This window comes from Pan troglodytes, chromosome 2, assembly GCF_028858775.2.
Source record: "Pan troglodytes isolate AG18354 chromosome 2, NHGRI_mPanTro3-v2.0_pri, whole genome shotgun sequence".
Taxonomy (NCBI): domain Eukaryota; kingdom Metazoa; phylum Chordata; class Mammalia; order Primates; family Hominidae; genus Pan; species Pan troglodytes.
The window spans coordinates 160726507-160744882 of record NC_086015.1 but is presented as its reverse complement, the minus strand read 5'-3'; the positions used below and the strand labels follow the sequence as shown (position 1 = coordinate 160744882).

Sequence of the window (18376 nt, the reverse complement as noted above, 5' to 3'; positions counted from 1 at the left end):
TTTGCTAGTATAAAAGGAGAAAGCTCACACATCTCACACATCACACACAGCAATATCAATCCACCACAGCCAGTAAGTGCTAGTCTATGAAGCATGTTAGTAGGCTCTTGCGAATATTTCATATGTGCCATCCTGTTATTAGAAATTCAAGATGCAATTTAGGCATCAAAGAATATACTTATATTTAAGTCAGTTCAGCTTTATGACCAGGATTCATCTACAAATTACACAGCCACCATGGTAGGGTGGCAAAACAGATTTTGTTATGGTTGTTGATAGTTTAGGTAACCCTTAAAAAATCTGCTGGCATTTAAAGTGCTAAATAGGTTTCTGTAAAAACTTCTATAGCACTCCTTCCACAGTGATGTGCTATGACATTAGTATTTTCCCAGAAATTCTAAATAAAATCCAATCTTGGTAGATCGCAATCATTATACTGATGAACAAAGTCATTCATACACCAAAAAGGTAAATAGTACTCAACAGAAATTCTGTACTGACTCTCTCCCTTGCTTAAAAAACACACTTTCACAATTTCCTCAGACCATATAAGAGCAAACTTAACAGAAGTCACTGAATGAAAGACATTAAGACAAAGTTAGAAGTATCAGATAAAGAATTTTCATAGCACACACAAAAAAATGTTATACTCTGTGCTATACTATTCAAATATCATATAGCATCCTACTTTCTATTCTTCTCACTGACTTCATGAGAGTCTTAAACTCATAATAGGGTACAGGTATGAGACCTGGTGATGTCTGATCACCATATACAAATTGCCAAGCACACAGACATCAATGACAGACAATGTAGGTCGAGCATCATAAACATTTCTACTCCTGTGGTCAATGTTGCCAGTCCTTGGGCTACAGTCTAGCATGAGGATCTCATCCAGAGAGATTTCCACTTTTCTTTATTCTAGGGCACCTCAGTATGTACCTCATCTCCATCACACAAAGTTCCAGGCTACAGTATCTTGTTCTTGCAAGGAAGAGGCATTTTGTGGGATGGGGTGAAGGCTAATGGTCACTACTGATTGACACAGAAAAAAGAAAATTTTCCCACTTGCTTTTGCATTCTATTTACAAGGGAATTCTCTACCACAGCCTTGAAGATCACATACAGATAACAATAGGTCTGAGAGGGTCATCCATTGGCTTGTTGCTATAGGGTCTTATCTAAAGCCAGACAGTGGAGGGCTGCCTTGGGACCCACCTTGGGTAGGAGAGGAGCTTAGAAACTAGGGTCTGAAATAAGGTCCTTCCTGACAACCCAGAAACAGGCACTGGTGGGGCCAGGAATCACAGGCCACCTTGCCAAGGCAGTACACCCAGTTCACACCTTACTCCTCCTGAACCTCTTCTGCTACTAGCTTCAATTTTGCATCCTTCTCTCCTAAGATCTATTTTGCAGGCAAATACCAGAGGGCTGTGGCCTAATATAGCTTGGAACTGGGTAATTTTCTGAGCTTTGGTTGTAAATTTAAAAAATTTATTGTCAATATCTAAAAACAAGGCAATTCCAAATATCAGTAGAAAATGTGGGCTTCTCTTAGAAATGGGAAGATCTGGCAACTGGAGTAGTTTTTCCACAACTGCAATGGGCTGGAGCTGAGAAGGAGCTTCACCTTCCCTGAGTGGAAAAAACACAAACTGACCTTCCTGTTCTGTCACACCAACAACACAGAATTATGTGACCAAATGTGTGGTGTTTGTTTGTCCCCAGACACCAAACAAGCAAGAAAGCAATTCTGTGCAGACATCAGCTAGGTGTCCTCTAATTCAGTTCAATTCTGACACTGTCTACCTGGAAATAGTGTCAGATTCTACAAGTTGAAGGCTCAGTTCCCAAGACTGTCCCCTCCTTTCAGATGCCAATTGCAAGCTCCATGTTGCTTTACATGTGCTTCTGACTTCCTCCTCAGAGTCCACTAATTTGCTAAAGTGGCTCACAGAACTCAGGGGAACATTTAACTTATGTTGACCAGTTTATTATAAAGAATATTGCAAAGGATACCCATATACACCACATAGAAGATATGCATAGGACAAGGTATGGAGAAAGGGGCACAGAACCTCTATGCCTTCTTGGGTGCAACACCCTCCAGGAACTTCCATGTGTTCAATTATCTGGAAGTTCTCCAAACCCTGTTCTCTTGATCCTTTTACAGACACTTCACTGGACAGCGATAATTGACAACTGTATAGAAATGTGACTGGACAAAAAGTGCATAATCTAATACTAATAGACTGAATGGACAAACTCAGCAGGCCTTTTCTGTTCAGATTCTTCATGGCCTCTCTGTATACATTCCTTCCTTCAGGTATGGAGCAGGACCCCTTCTGAAATGAGGGTCTTATGACCCACAATCAGACAAGATAAGTCGAAGAATTTCTTTACGATCAGCTCCTAGACAGAAAGGTAAGGGATAGAGTAAATTTTTAGTTTGAAAAGCCTGCCTGGGGGAGAAAAAGAAGCAGGTGAAAGGCAAGCAGGAGAAGGTCAGAGAGAGAGATTCTATTTTCTGAAGCCAACTTCTGAGGCCTAAAGCACCCCAACATTATAACAAGGGCTATGGGAGTTATGAGGTAGAAACCATGAATAAAATCTAATGTGTATAATCACAATATCATACCTTCTAAGACAGGTCAAGTGCTCTCTGGACATATCAGTGGTTGAGTTTGCAGTGTTGACTCTATAGTTTCCCACGACTTTCATAGCTTCTACAGCATGAATGTAGAAGACTCTGTAAGGAAGACAGTATTTTCAAAATGGGAAGCATGGATCTCTGTGTCTTAGTAAATTGGCCCATTATGAATCTCTGGTCTCCTATTCATCTTATTTACTCAAAATGTTTTTAAATCTTACCTTGCCCACTTGCTGAAGGAATATATATATATATATATATATATATATATATATATATATATATTTACTTTTTGCTCCTCACTTCATTAAAGCTATTTGTTAAACTGCTACAGATAACTTTTCTGTCTTGTTAATTTCTCTCCGTTCTTGAAAAGCCATCATACTGCCATATCTGAGATATCTGTGGTTGGCTTTCCCCATCTTAGTAATACAATAGTTTCTTTCTCAGTGTCAGAACAAGGGGAAAAGCAGGCCCCAAGTCTTCCAAGTCAGATAATACTCTTGTTTCCATACTCCACTCTTCCCCTTCATTATGATCTGGTATAAAACATCAACATGGCTCAGCAGAATTAATGGGGGGCATGGTTCTACTTTTAATAAGGCACCAAATAATACTTAACTTCCATAAGAAAATTATTTCTATAAAGATGTGAATGATAAAGCAACAAGGTTTAGAAGGCAAAGCATTAATTTGGGGATAGGACATAGATCTAGTTAAAACTTTGTCTCTGCCATTTTTTATCAAATGATTTTATTAAGTGAAATCCTGAGCATCAATTCCCGTATTTATGAGTGAAGAGTAAACATGAGAACATATGTAAAGCAACCAATACTGTGCTTGGAAAACAGTAGGGACTCAATAAGATTAGTTCCTTGGATTCCAAACTGGTGGCATAGAAGCAAGCTGACTTCATTCTCCACTACAGGAAACCAAAAAATATATATACAGCACTGAGATTATCACTAATAATATCCCAGAACTCAATTGTGAGTACTAGTCAGTTCCCAGGGCCACAGAGAAATGAAAAGAGCTCCATGCTGATGGTAAGACAATCAGATTTTCATGTCTGCAGCACCTCTTCCTGAAATCTGCCCAGCATCAAACACATAAAAACTCCCCCTGACTCATGGTTTCTACACTAGAAAAAGTGAAACTGAGGTTGACAACAAGCTTCTCTACCATCTTAAGTTCTCTGGTAGGAGGCCTGTCCCTGCCTCAACCCACAGGAAGCATCATGAGTGCCTGAAGGAAGAAATATCCTTAAGACAGCCAGAAACAATGGGAGAAGGTGGAACACCCACTCCCATCCGTGAAAACTGCTCTGTAACTCAGCCAAAAGAGTGGCTGCTGAGCAGCACCGTATTAGAGCAGGTATGTTCCAAAGTTCCTCTGAGCATGAAACTCAGCCAGCCTTCCCACACTGTTAGGATATCCCTCTTGAGACCTGCCCCACTCAGGACACATAGTGGTCCAATCATTTGTTAGAGCTGAGCAAAACTGGGATTTCAATATCATCTAGTATCAAAAAGGAGGCAGTGACCTAGCAGGGAAAAAATTAAGAAATTTAATAGACAAATTACAAAGAATCTCCAAGCATCTATATCTAATAAAAACTAAAACAAGCTAGAGAGAGAAGACTGGAATAAATAACTAATCTTTCAATGTGAACATATAGATGTACATCCACAAGAAAATCAACAATCAGGAAACCATGACCTCCTCAAATGGACAATGCAAGAAACCAGTGGCTAACCCTAACAAGATGGTGATATGTGAGCTCTCCAGTCAAGATTTCAAAACAGTAGTTTTAATGACATTCAGTGATCTCTAAAAAAAAACCACAGAAGAGAAATTTAGAAATTCTTCAGAGAAATTTAACAAAGAGATTGAAATAATAATTTAAAAAATCAGAATCTTGGAACTGAGAAATACATTTGCAAAACTGAAAAAATTCAGTAGAGGCTCTCAACAGCAAAATGGATACAGCAGAGGAAACAATCAGTGAATCAGTGATCTCAAAGGCAAGCTATTTGAAAATGCACAGTCAGAGGAGAAAAAAGAATGAATAGGAATGGAGATTACCTATGAGACATAGAAAGTTACTTCAAAAGGCCAAATCTAAGGATTATTGGTGTTCAAGAGGGTATTGAGCAAGAGCATGGGGCAGAAAGCTTATTTAAAGAAATAATAACAGAAAACTTTCTAAAACTCAAGAAAGATACAAATATTAAGATACAGGAAGGTCAGAGAATACCAGATTTGATCCAAGTAAGACTACCCCAAGGCATATAATAATCAAACTCTCAAAAGTCAAGGCAAAGGGAGAATTCTAAAAGCAGCAAGATAAAAGAACAAATAACATATAAAGGAACTCCAGTTAGTGTGGCAACAGACTTTTCAACAGAAACCATGCAGGTTGGGAAAGAGTAGGACAATATTTTCAAAGTGCTGAAAGAAAATAACTGTCATCCAACAATATTATATCCAGCAAAGTTATCCTTCAAATATGAAGCAGAGATAAAGTTTTTCCCAGGTAAGTAAAAGCCAAAAGAATTCACCACCATCAGACTGTCTTACAGAAATGCTAAAGGGAGTTTTTTAATCTGAAATAAAAAATAATAACGTGCAAAAAAGAAAAACTTAAGGTAAAATTAAGTACAAAGACAACTCAAAAAAATCCAATACTGTAATTTCAATGTACAATCTGCTCATACTTCTAGTATAAAGCCCAAAAGAGAAATCTATCAAAAATGAGAATAGCTAAAGCAACCTATTAAGAGATGGGTAACATTAAAACATGTCAACAAAGACAACAAAGTGTCAAAATGGGGAGGAGGGATGGAGTTAAAATATAGAGTTTTTTTTTTAGTTTTTTCTTTCTTTGTTTCTATTCTTCCCTTGTGATCTAAGATAAGTTGTCATTTTTTTAAATAATTTGTATTATCTAAAAGATGTTTTTTGTGTGCTTCATAGTAACCACAATGCAAAAACCTATCATAGATACACTAAAATAAAAAAAGCAATGAACTAAAACATACTACCAGAGAAAATATCTTAACCTCAAAAGGAAGACAGTAAGAAAGGAAAAGAGGAGTTACAAAACAACTAGAAAACAAGAAACAAAATGGTAGTAGTAAGTCCTCATCAATAATAACATGGATATAAATGGATTCAACCCTCCAATTAAAAGACATAGAATAGCTGAATTGATAAAGAAACAAGACCAAACTACACGCTGCCAAAAGAAACCCACCTCACCTATAAAAATACATATATACTGAAAGTGAAGGGATGGAAAAAGATACACCAAAAAAGATCAAGAATAGCGATATTTATAACAGATAAAATAGACTACTAGTCAAAAACTGTAAAAAGAGATAAAGAAGGTCAGTATATAATGATAAAGGGGTCAATTCAGCAAGAGGATATAACAATTATAAATATCTATGCACCCAACATCGGAGCACCCAAGTATATAAAGCAAACAGATCTAAAGGGAGAGGTAGATTGCCACACAGTAGGCAATTAGTACTAGTAGGGGATTTCAACACTGCACTCAGTAGTGGACAGATCAACCAAACATAGAGCCAACAAAGAAACCTCAGAGTTAAACTACACTCAAGACCTAATAGACTTATTTGACATTCACAGAACACTTCACCCGTCAACTGCAGAACACATTCTTTCAATCAGCACAGGGAACATCCCCCAGAATATAATGTATCATAGGTCACAAAATGAGTCTCAAAAAATTCAAATAAGAAGAAATCATTTCAAGTATCTTTTCTTGCCACAATGGAATAAAACTAGAAGTCAATAACAAGAGGAATCTCAGAAACTACACAAACGCATAGAAATTAAACAACATGCTTCTGAACAACCAATGGGTCAAGGAAGAAATTCAGAAGGAAATTTAAAAGTTTCTTGAAACAAATAAGAATGTAAATACAAACACCAAAATCTATGGAATATAGAAAAAGCAATACTAAAAAGGAAATTTACATTAATAAACATCTACATTAAAAAAGTAAAAATACTTCAAATAATCAACTTTATGATGCACCTCAAGGAACTAGAAAAACAAGAACAAATCAAACCCAAAAATAGTAGTAGGAAAGAAATAACACAAATCAGAACAGACATAACTGAAGTTGATATTTTTAAAAGTACAAACAATGAAATGAAAGTTGGTTTTTTAAAAAGATAAGCAGAATTGACAAACTTTTAGCTAAACTAAATAAAAACACATAGGGAAGACCCAAATAAACAAATTCAGAAATTAAAAAAGATACCTAACAACTGAGACCACAAGGATAATTAGCGACTATTATGAACAACTATCCACCCACAAATTGGAAAACCTGGAAGAAATTGATAACTTTTTGAATATACATAATCTAACAAGATTGAACCATAAAGAAATAGAAATCCTCAACAAACCAATGATGGGTAATGAGATCAAAACAATAACAAAAAGTCTCCAATTAAAGAAAAGCCCAGGACATGATAATTTCACTGCTGAATTCTACCAAACATTGAAAGAATGAATACTGAATTCTCCTAAAACTCTTCAAAAAAACTGGAGAGGGGAGAGTACTTCAAACTCATTCTATGAGTCGAGAATTACCCTGATACCAAAACGAGACAAGGATACAACAAAAAAAGAAAACTACAGGCCAATATCACTGATGAACACAGATGCAAAAATAAATAAATAAATAAAAATAAAAGCTCAACAAAATACCAGCAAACTGAATTCAACAACACATTAAAAAGATCACACATCATGATCAAGTGGGATTCATCTCAGGGGTGAAAGGATGGTTCAACATACAGAAGTCAACAAATGTAATACATCATATTAACAGAAAGATTCAAGAACAAAAACTATATGATCATTTCAATAGATGCCAAAAAAAGCATTCAATAAAATTCAACCTACTATGGTAAAAAGCCTCAACAAACTGGGTATAGAAGAAACATATCCCAAAATAATAAAGACCATATATGACAAACACAGAGCCAACATCATAGTGAATGGGGAAAAAGTGAAAGCCTTTTGTCTGAGATCTGGAACAAGACAAGGATGCCCACTTTCACCACTTTTATTCAATATAGTACTGGAAGTCCTACACAGAGCAATTCAGCAAGAGAAATAAGTGGCACCCAAATTGGAAAGAAAGAAGTCAAATTAGCCTTGTTTGCACACGACATGATCTCACATCTCGAAAAACCTAAAGACTACACCACAAAACTGTTAGAACTGATAAATGAATTAGCTAAAGTTGCAAATCCAAAATAAACATACAAAAATCAGTAGCATTTATATATGCCGATGCCAAGTCATCTGAAAATAATGTTTTTAAAAAAATCCCATTTACAGTAGCTACAAAGAATATAAAATACCTAGGAATCAATTTAACCAAAGATGTGAAAGATCTATTTAAAAAACACATAAAACACTGATTAAATAAAGTGAAGAGGACAAACGCACAAAAAGAAAAGAGATTACATGCTCATGGATTGGAAGAATTAATATTGTTAAAATGAAACTATAAAACACTGATAAAGTGACGAAGACACACACACAAAAGAAAAGAGATTGCATGCTCATGGATTAGAAGAATTAATATTGTTAAAATGAAAATACTGCCCCAAGCAATTTACAGATTCTATGCAATCTTTATCACAATGCCAATAACATTCTTCACAGAAATAGAAAAAAAAACTTAAATTTATATGGAACCATAAAAGACCCCAAACAGCCAAAGCAATCCTGAGCAAGAGAACAAAGCTGGTGGCAACACACTATCTGACTTCAAAATATACTAAAAAGCTACAGTAACCAAATCAGCAAGATACTGGCATAAAAACAGACATACAAACCAATGAAACAGAATATAGAACCCAGATATAACTCCATACACTTACACCCAACTCATTTTTGACAAAGTTGCCAAGAACACACAATGGGGAAGTTCAGTCTGTTCAATAAATGGTGCTGGGAAAACTGGATAAACACACAGAGAAGAGTGTAGATTAGTGCATTTCCACTACAGAAAACAGTATGGAGTTTCCTCAAAAAACTAAAAATAGAACTACTACATGATCCAGCAATTCCACTACTGGGTATATAACTAAAAGAAACGAAATCAATATATTGAAGAGATATATGTAGTCCAATGTTTACTGCAGTAGTAGTCACAGTAGCCAAAATATGAAATGAACCTAAGTGCCCATCAATAGATAAATGAATAAAGAAAATGCAGGCTGGGTGTGGTGGCATGCACCTGTAATCCCAGCACTTTGGAAGGCCCAGGTGGGAGGATTGCTTGAGCCCAGGAGTTTGAGACCAGCCTGGGCAACATAGTGAGACCCCATTTCTACAATTTTTTTTTAATTAGCCGGGTATGGTGGGCATGCACCTGTAGTCCCAGCTACTGAGGAGGCCGAGGTGGGAGGACCACTTGAGCCCAGGAGGTCGAGGCTGCAGTGAGCCATGATTGCACCACTGCACTCCAGCCTGACCCTATCTCAACAACAACAACAACAACAAAAACAACAACAAAAGTATGGTAACTATAGATAATGGAATAGTATTCCTCCATAAAGAAGAATGAAGTCCTGTCATTTGCAGCAACATGAATGGAACTAGAGGTCATTATGTAAAGAGAAATAAGCCAGGCACAGAAAGACAAATATTGCATGTATTCATTTATATATGGGAGCTAAAACAAGAAGATCTCATGAAGACAGAGAGTAGATTGGTGGTTACCAGAGGCAAGGAAGGGTGGGGGAGAGGGAGAAGAAGGTTGATGAATGGGTATAAATAAATGGTTAGATAGAAGAAATAAGATATGATGTTCAATAGATCAGTAGGATGACTATAGTTAACATTAGTCTATTGTACATTTCAAAATAGCTAGAAAAGAGCAATTCAAATGTTAACACAAAGGCAAGATAAATATTTAAGGTGATAGATATCCCAATTATCCTAATTTGATTATATGAATGTATCAAATCTTAACATGTACCCCCAAAATATGTACATCTATTATGTAATAATAAAAAAATGAAAACATTTAAAAAACAACAAAAAAGACTGGTTCCTTCCCTATTTCTATATCCTACAGACAGCTGGAGCCAAACCTCAGAAATCCTAGCCTTCTCAGTGATATGGAGAGAACATCTGAGGAGTCTGTACAGGAAATGCTAGGAATTACATTAACTTCAATACACAACCCACATCAACAGCAAGGGAAGAAAACCATCAGCCTGGGGGAACTCAAGAGTAAAATTCAATTTAAAAGATAGAGCCACTGCCACATGCAACATTGGTCCTTATACCTTGACCTCCTCTCTATGAATCCTGTATCTCCTGCCTAGAGCTTCTCACAAGGTGCTGCTTGGTCAAGCCCATCTCTCAACACCCATCACCTGTGCTGCTGCTATATAGTAAAGTTGTGTTCTTTGCTACTGATATTGGTCTACAGAGCAGCAGCATTAGCGTCACCTGGGAGCTTGTTAGCAATGCCCCAGTCCAGACCTACGGAGAATCAGAATCTGCATTTTAACAAGATTCCAGATGACTCTTATGTACATTAAAGTGTGAGAAGCTCTGCTGTAGTTCACGTACTGTGTCATTTGGGGACTTTCTTGTTTATGTCAGTTGGGCTGTTTATTGAGCATGTTTTGTGTGCCAATAATTTTAGATACTTTGTATCTATATTCTCTAATATTCACAAAAGTAGAAATTATTATGAATAACTTATATATGCTTAAACTGCGACTCAGAGAGTTTGAGTCTTTCCCAAGCGGTCAAGAAGGGATCATAGTCTCTCAAGCAGTCATTTATATCTCAATTCTAGAGCCGAAGCTCTCAATAGGGTTTAGGAAGAAGAGTCTTCAAAATTGTGGTAATCTCTCTGAGAAACTCCATGAAATATATGATATGTAACTTTATCACACAAGTGAGGAGTATAAAAATCACAAACTAAGGCCAGGCGCGGTAGCTCACGCCTGTAATCCCAGCACTTTGGGAGGCTGAGGCAGGTGAATCACTTGAGGTCAGGAGTTCAAGACAAGCCTGGCCAACATGGTGAAATCCCGTCTCTACTAAAAACACAAAAATTAGCCAGGCTGGTGGCATGCGCCTGTAATTCTAGCTACTCAGGAGGCTGAGGCAGGAGAATCGCTTGAACCTGGGAGGCAGAGGTTGCAGTGAGCTGAGATCACTCCACTGCACTCCAGCCTGGGCAACAGAGCAAGACTTTGTCTCAAAAAAAAAAAAAAAAAAATCGTAAGCTGGAACATGAAAAAAATGTGAGTTACCACATCTCACAGCTGCTTCTGAATCTTGCCAAGTCATCTGCTCCTTGGTCACTCGTTTTGCCCTCTGTTCATACTCACAGGCCAATAAGTTGTAAGAAGCATCAACGCATTAAGAAATGTGTGTGAGGAAAACTTAAAAATAAGACAGCTTTGTTAACTTAATTTTTACCCCTGTAATTTGGAAGACAACCATGCCTGTCCCACTTTGGCAGTCAGATAACGCTAGGTGTAGCTCTTAGTATTTTGAAGCAGGGGTGTTTGAGAGCTATTGGCCTGGAAACTCTTCTTGAGCACTTTATGATGCAGAGAATCAGCCATGCAGCACTTTTGGTGCTGGAAACCTTCCCATCTAAATAGGCCAACACAAAATCACACACTTTCTGTACATCTCTGTCCCCTGAAAGTACCCACCACTGCCATCATATGCCATTAATGGCAACCAGGTGAGATGCCTCCTCTCTCAGCACATATAGATGTTAAGTACCTGCAGGCCAGGAATGAAATCTAAACCATGACACCTCTCCCTTGTCCATCTCCTACCTTTTTTCCTTATTTCCATGCATTGAATAAACCCCTATTCAATGAGGACTTATTTAATAAGAGGACAATGTAATTTAATAATATGATTAGGCCAGGTGCAGTGGCTCACGCCCGTAATGCCAGCACGTTGGGAGGCCAAAGCGGGCAGATAACTTGAGGCCAGGAGTTCGAGACCAGCCTGGCCAACATGGTGGAACTGTCTCTACTAAAATTTAAAAATTAGCTGGTGTGGTGGTGCACACCTGTAATCCCAGCTACTTGGGAGGCTGAGGCAGGAGAATGGCTGGTAGCGGGAGGCAGAGGTTGCAGTGAGCCGAGATTGTGCCACTGAACTCCAGCCTGGGTGACAGAGTGAGACTCTGTCTCAAAATAATAATAATAATAATAATAATAATAATAATAATAATAAATAGCATTTATTGAGTGCCTGCAACGTGCTAGGCACTGTATGCGATATTTTCAGATTTGCCTTCAGTTCTCACAGAGATAGGGGAAAAGTCAGGCTTTGGTGGGGTTAAGTGACTTGCCCAAGATCATAAGGCCACGGAGGGGAGGGACTGGCAGTGGTATGCTCTTATGAGGTCACACAACATTGCACAGGCTCACTGGGCAAAGTAGCCTTTCTTCCCACCTCACCAAGCGCTCTACAAAGGAGAAAGAGCTCCAGGAGTCCTGCTGGCCTCAAGATAGTCTCATGTTTCTACGGCACGGTTCTCAAAGTTTGGTCCACTTGGGCCGGCACCCTGGGCCGGAGAAGCTGAATTTTCCACCACCCCATCTCTGCCCCCACCCCGCGCCGGTACTTTCAGACGCTCATGAGCGAGATTCACAGTGGACTGGGGGTCATTCTGTACAAAGGTGGTCTTAGGTTTCCCATCAGAAAGAATATCGAGATTACCCATGCAAAATCCAGCGAGGCACAGGGGCAGTTTACCAACCTCAAGGAAATGTACCGCCGTGTTCGGGCCCAACCTCAGGCAATGAGAGGAAACTGAAGGAGAAACCCACAGCACGCACGCAGGAGGCTGCCCTGCGTTGGCCAGCAGCCGGCGCCTCCGAGAGATCAGGGAAGAAAAGCTGTTCAGCCTGAGCACGCGGGGCGGGGACCGGCACCCTCAGCCTTCCCCTCCGCGACTGCCAGGGAAGGCACGCCCCACCCAGTCAGCTGCCAGATTTGCGAGCACCACCTCCCGGGAAGCAGCCACTCCCGCTACCGCCCCTTCCCAGGTCACGTTTAGATTGTCAGCTCCCGGACGTCCTGGCTCCACTGTCAGACCCCTGGGACACGACCTCCCCCACCCCGCCTCGTTTTTTTCCCCAGCCGACTGGGGATGGGGGTGGAGAGACTTTGGCCAACAGCTGCCTCCTCCTGGAGCAGGATTTAAGGTCCTGTCCAGCCTTGTCCCTTCTTTGAAAACCCCCAGATTCACACAGAAAAACCAATAAGCGCTCCACAGCCCCGCATGCTGCACGCATCTGCGGGCCGCGCCCAAGGCCAAAGCCCGCCAGTTTGCCCGTGTGCCACGCAGCAGCCGGCTTCTTCGCGCTTACCGCGCGGCCCACAGATGCGGAGAAGAGGGCAAGCCAGGGCAGAGGATGGCACGACAACGGGACCAAACAGTGACCCCTGCAGGTGACTGGACGATAACTTGGCCTAGGACCGGCCCCCCGCCACTGCAAGCTGCGTTCCCTCTGTGCTCACACCCTGCAGCAGTCAAAGCACTCCCACTCACACACGGGCTGCACACGCATAGTTGCAGTACACCGAACTCACACACACTACACGTAAACACGTAGTCGTATGCACAAGCTCACACAATCACATGTGCCCGCGCGCGCGCGCACACACACACACACACACACTTTGTACTGCATACAATAAAAAACTAGGCTTTCTGTTGTAGACTGAATAATGCCCTCCCCCTCTATCCCTAATCCCAAGATATCCAGATACTATGCCTGGAACCTGTGAAGAGTTACCTTATATTCTAGGGAAGGAAAAAAGAAAAAGACTTTGCAGATATGATTAAAGATTTGGGGATAGGAGATTTTCTGGCGTTAGCAGTAGGACCCAATGCAATCACAAGCATCCTTAGAAAGAAAGGCAGAGGGCCCTTCCATGCTTCCACATATAAGAGGAGAAGGCAATGTGAGCAGGAAGCAGAGACTGAAGTGATGTGGCCACAAGCCAAGGGATGCCAGCAGCCACCAGAAGCTGGAAGAGGCTAGGAGGTAACAGCGTTGTGGGGAGGAGTGTGGCACTTCAATATCTTGATTTCAGCCCAGTAAAACTCGTTTGAGTCTTCTGGCCTGCAGGACTGTGGGAGAATGTTTTAAGCCACCAAGTAGTAATTTCTTTCAGCAGCCATAGGAAACTAATAGTTTCCTATTCACACTTTCCACCCACAGCTCAGCATGCTGTGGTCTTTGAGATCGAAATTAGGATCATGCCATTTAACTTGAGCCAAGTTACTGAACCTTTAGCAGTTTCAGTTTCTTCATCTTTATTAACCTAGAAAGAATGCCTACCAAATGGGCAGATTATTGTGAGGACGCACTCGTGCATGCCTTCATGCTTTTATTTCCAATTAATAAATCACCTCCCACCATGTGCCAGACACAGCTCCAGAGGCTGGGTTAAATGAGACACCCTTTTGTAAGTACAGAACATAGCAAAAGCTCTTAGAACCACACGTGTCTGGCACACAGTAAGTGCTCCACGGATGATGCAATAATCATCATCAGAGTCTTGACACTGAGCCTCACTTCAGTGGGAGGTCAAACTAGCACTTCATGGAGAGAGAACACAAAAAAGAACAGGAATGAAAAAAAACTGAAAGAGGCTTCTTACCCTCAGAACACAATAGTGTTTTGTTCATCCTTCTTAAGCCCCAGTTGCCTTCTTCCTTTCCCTCCAGCGGTGCTACACGTGCTTCCATTCAAGACTGGAAACATCCAGGGGACAGGGTCTGAACTTCACTCCCTATGCCTCTCTCTGCTTAATGAGGCTCACTCTTATTCCTTATAGTAACCCTGGCCTGTATCCACACAGAACTAAATCTTTTCCAAGTAGGCTTTCTCTTCCTTCTGCTCCCTGATCCGCTTCAGTCATTCTCTCAGTTAAACAGTTTTCATAATCTAACTTCCCCTAATCTAGCTTATAAGTGTCAGGGTCCAACCCCAGAGTCTACACTCCAACTAAACCACTCTATTAGTTTGTTCTCAGCAAACTTTTCTCCACACTGACATTTAAGGACATTTCAGAAGGGACAGCCTTAGTCTAGTGCCACATAGGGACACCACTGGATTTTTGGATGGAACAATTCTTCACAGAATCACACTGTCTTAGGCATTATAGGGCATTTAGCAACCCTGGCTTTGATCACTAAATTAGAGTAGTACCACAGTGTGTGTGACAATCAAAACTAACCACACATTTCCCGGCAAAGACTGGGGAGGAGAGGCTGCATGGATGGGACAGTCCTTATGAACTTTTATTTTTCAGTTTAATTTGATCTCCATATTATCTTCCTGTTACATCTAGTAGTGCCTGATTTAGCAATAGGCATCCGTAATTATTGACAAAGTAAACACCCAAGAATATGCAGTGATTTGAAAGGCAGAGAATGTTTCCAAGGAATACAATACACTCCACCACTCTGATTTCAGGCAAGTTGCTTGACTTCTCTATACATCAATGTCTTCAACCTCAAAACGGAAATGAAAAAAATACTCAAGGACAAATGATTTTTGTTCCCCATCCACAGTGTAGAATTATTCTGTGAAGTGGTTGCCTGACAAGGAACTACATTTCCTGCCTCCTTTGGCATGTATGTGGGGCTATGTGGTTATTTCAATGAAAATGTTAGCAGCAGTGATGTATGTTGCTTTCTGTTAATGTGGTTTGGAAGTCGGCACACCTTCTCCACCTGTTCTTCCCTCATTTGCTAGCTTGATGTCAGTGCCCAGAACATACCAGGAAGCTACACATTAGAAATGAGAGCGCAAGAAGGTATGGAAGGATCCTGGGCCCTCTGGATCTCCATTTGGGGAAAACCTACCTGCCTGCAGGAATACTCATACCGATCATGAAGCAACAAAAAATAAATTGATTAATTAAAAACCTTGCATTGTGTTGAAGCCATTGGACATTGGACATTTTGGAATTTGTTAGAGAAGGAAGCATTGCCTTAAGTCATTCAAATATTTACCTCTTGTGATGTGTTAAAGAATGTAAACCACTAAGAAAAGCACATGGTATATAAAACACATTCATTAAATTCTAGCTATAGTAATTATTATTGTCTCTCTAAATTATTTAGTTTCTATAGCTCTTACGGTCAATATCACATTTTGGTAGTTATTATATATAATATTAGCATTTATGTTTTTAGTTGTTTGATGTCTATGGCTCTATTCACTCAAAAATTATAACTGAGCACCCACTACATATCAGGCACTGGGGAAACAAAGATGAGAAAGGCATGGTCCTTGCTCCCAGGTTCTTTACAGCAGTAAAAAGTTTCATGCCTTAGATGCCTCCTGTGTCTCCCATGTTGATCTACCTGGAGACAAGCATAAGGTGAATGCTCAAAAATGTACCTGCAATAGTATACCTGCAGATATATTTGGAATACAGAGTCACCGCCACACAAACCAAATTTGTATGTGTTCACCCATGCCTCAATCCTCACTCTTAAGTGCTGAAATAATCCCAGGTAAAAATCTCATCACTACAATTGCACCAAGAATTTCAAATTGGCAGCTCCCCAGCAGGTAGAGGAACTTCCAGTCATTCTGGACATCAGGTGTAATCATGTGTTTTCTTCCTGAGAAGAATATGCCACCATTTGTCTCTTTTCTGCAAAGATCCAGGGCATTAAATCATAAAGGAAAGAAAAGAAGAAGAATGGATTGAAGAAATCACTTAGTAGTTTCCTTGGGACTTAGCACATAGAAAACACAAGATGAAAGAAAGTGAAGACATAATCACTTTTAATATTCCCTTGGAAAAGCTCCATCCCCAAATGTCCTTCATCCTTGCTGCTATTTGTCGAAGGTCTGCAAAGCTGAGTAGGAGTGTTTTATGCTAATTGGCTTTATCTGACATCCCTTTATCATTTGAAATTAATAGACAGCCTCGTAGATACAAGGTTAATGGAATGTCTTCTCCACCTCAGATTTGCAACTTGGCATTTTCCCCCAAACACCACTTTCATCTTTATATAAGTGATTGTGTCTATAAAGTCTTCTAAGAAAGGCATGCTGTCTAATCCCATCAGCCCATTTGTGAAACATTCCAGAGGGGAAATTGTTTACTGTCATTGTAGAAGCTATTCTGTTCTTGGCATGCTCCTCAACACCCCTCATGTTTGACATCTTCTTAGCATGGTGGGGAGATGGCAGCCCGATGTGCCAAGCACCAAGCACCAGCCACATAACAAAACTGCTTTGCCAGCCCTTTGGAATAATGCCATATGAACAAAGGAAAGCTTAATGTGAAGTAGAACCAAACTCCATCTCTAGGCACAGAGATGATAGAGGCCCTCTGCCTTTTCCTTCTACTCCTTCCTTTCTAGAAACACAGACTGAGGTGACATTTGGAAAAGAAGTATGAATGTGTTATAAAACTGGAAAGACTTTTGGCTGAAGAAAGCCTTCTCTGCAAGTTCTGAATATCTTTGAGGGGCAAGAGTAGGCTAGAGGAGAGGGAGTAAGCAGAGTGACTGTTTTGGCCTTCAAGGAAGAGTCAAGGCTGGGCGTAGTGGCTCACCCTTGTTATCCCAGCACTTTGGGGGGCTGAGGCAGGCAGATCACTTGAGGCCAGTTCAAGATCAGCCTGGCCAACATGGCAAAACTCCCTCTCTACCAAAAATACAAATATTACTGGGTGCCTGTAATCCCAGCTACTCAGGTGGCTGAGGCACGAGAATCACTTAAACCATGGAGGTGGAGGTTGCAGTGAGCCGAGATTGCACCACTGAACCCAAGCCTGAGCGACAGAGTGAGACTCTATCTAAAACAGAAAATAAAATTAAAAAGCCAAGAGAATCAGCAGTTTATTCAACTCAGATCATCAGAGGCCAAGGAGTTTTGAGAAGGGCAGATAGAATGCAGAGTTCATAATGATAATTCCATATGCTTTATACTCCAAGAACTCCAGAGGCCTTTTCTGTTTAAACATCTTAAACAATATTGTGCTAGTATTTAAGATACACAAAAAGGCATAAAGAATAAAACAAAACAAAATGCGATTGAAGTTGATATACATCTCCCATCTTCTCCCGCTATATTCTAGCCCACAAGTAACCACTGTCCTAAATTTGTAGATTGCCGTTGTGTGCTTTCCCATGCCTTTGCCACATGCTAGTTACTTTACATGTTTTTAGATGTTATTTACCTCTGTATTTTATGCACATCTGTATCAGACGTAAATAGAAACAAATAGATACAACAGAAAACAACAAAAGGACAGTAATCTAAACAAAATACAAGTTTATTCCTCTATCACATTAGAGAAATCTGGAGGTAGGCCAATCAGAGCTTTTATGGTGGCATTTAGGAATCCAGGTACCTATTTTCTATATCATCCTAGCTCACAGTTTCCATTTTTAAAGTAATCTTCTAGTGTAAAGTAGGCTGCTAGAATTTCAATCATTATGTCCACATTGTGAGCTAGAAGAAGGGAAAAATGTAGAAGGGCAAAAGAAAGGGTCATTAGCAGCTCAGCAAAACCCCTTTATGAAGTTCCTGAAAATCATAATCATCACTTCCACTTGCAGCTCATTTTCTAGAACTAAATCACATCACCACACCAAGCTGCAAGATCCCTTTTATTATGGGAAGCAATTT

The 18376-nt window shown here is 40.0% G+C and overlaps 1 protein-coding gene across 1 annotated transcript in view; it reads right to left on the bottom strand.

Annotated features, from left to right (window-relative positions):
• The window catches only part of SLC66A1L (solute carrier family 66 member 1 like), a 34905-nt gene extending 22360 nt beyond the window's left edge, over positions 1-12545 (bottom strand). The window contains 2 exon segments of the mRNA XM_054682615.1: positions 2639-2749; positions 12463-12545. Of these exon segments, the coding sequence (XP_054538590.1) occupies positions 2639-2721 (83 nt within the window). The 5' untranslated portion in view covers positions 2722-2749; positions 12463-12545.
• Between the last annotated feature and the right edge of the window lie 5831 nt (positions 12546-18376).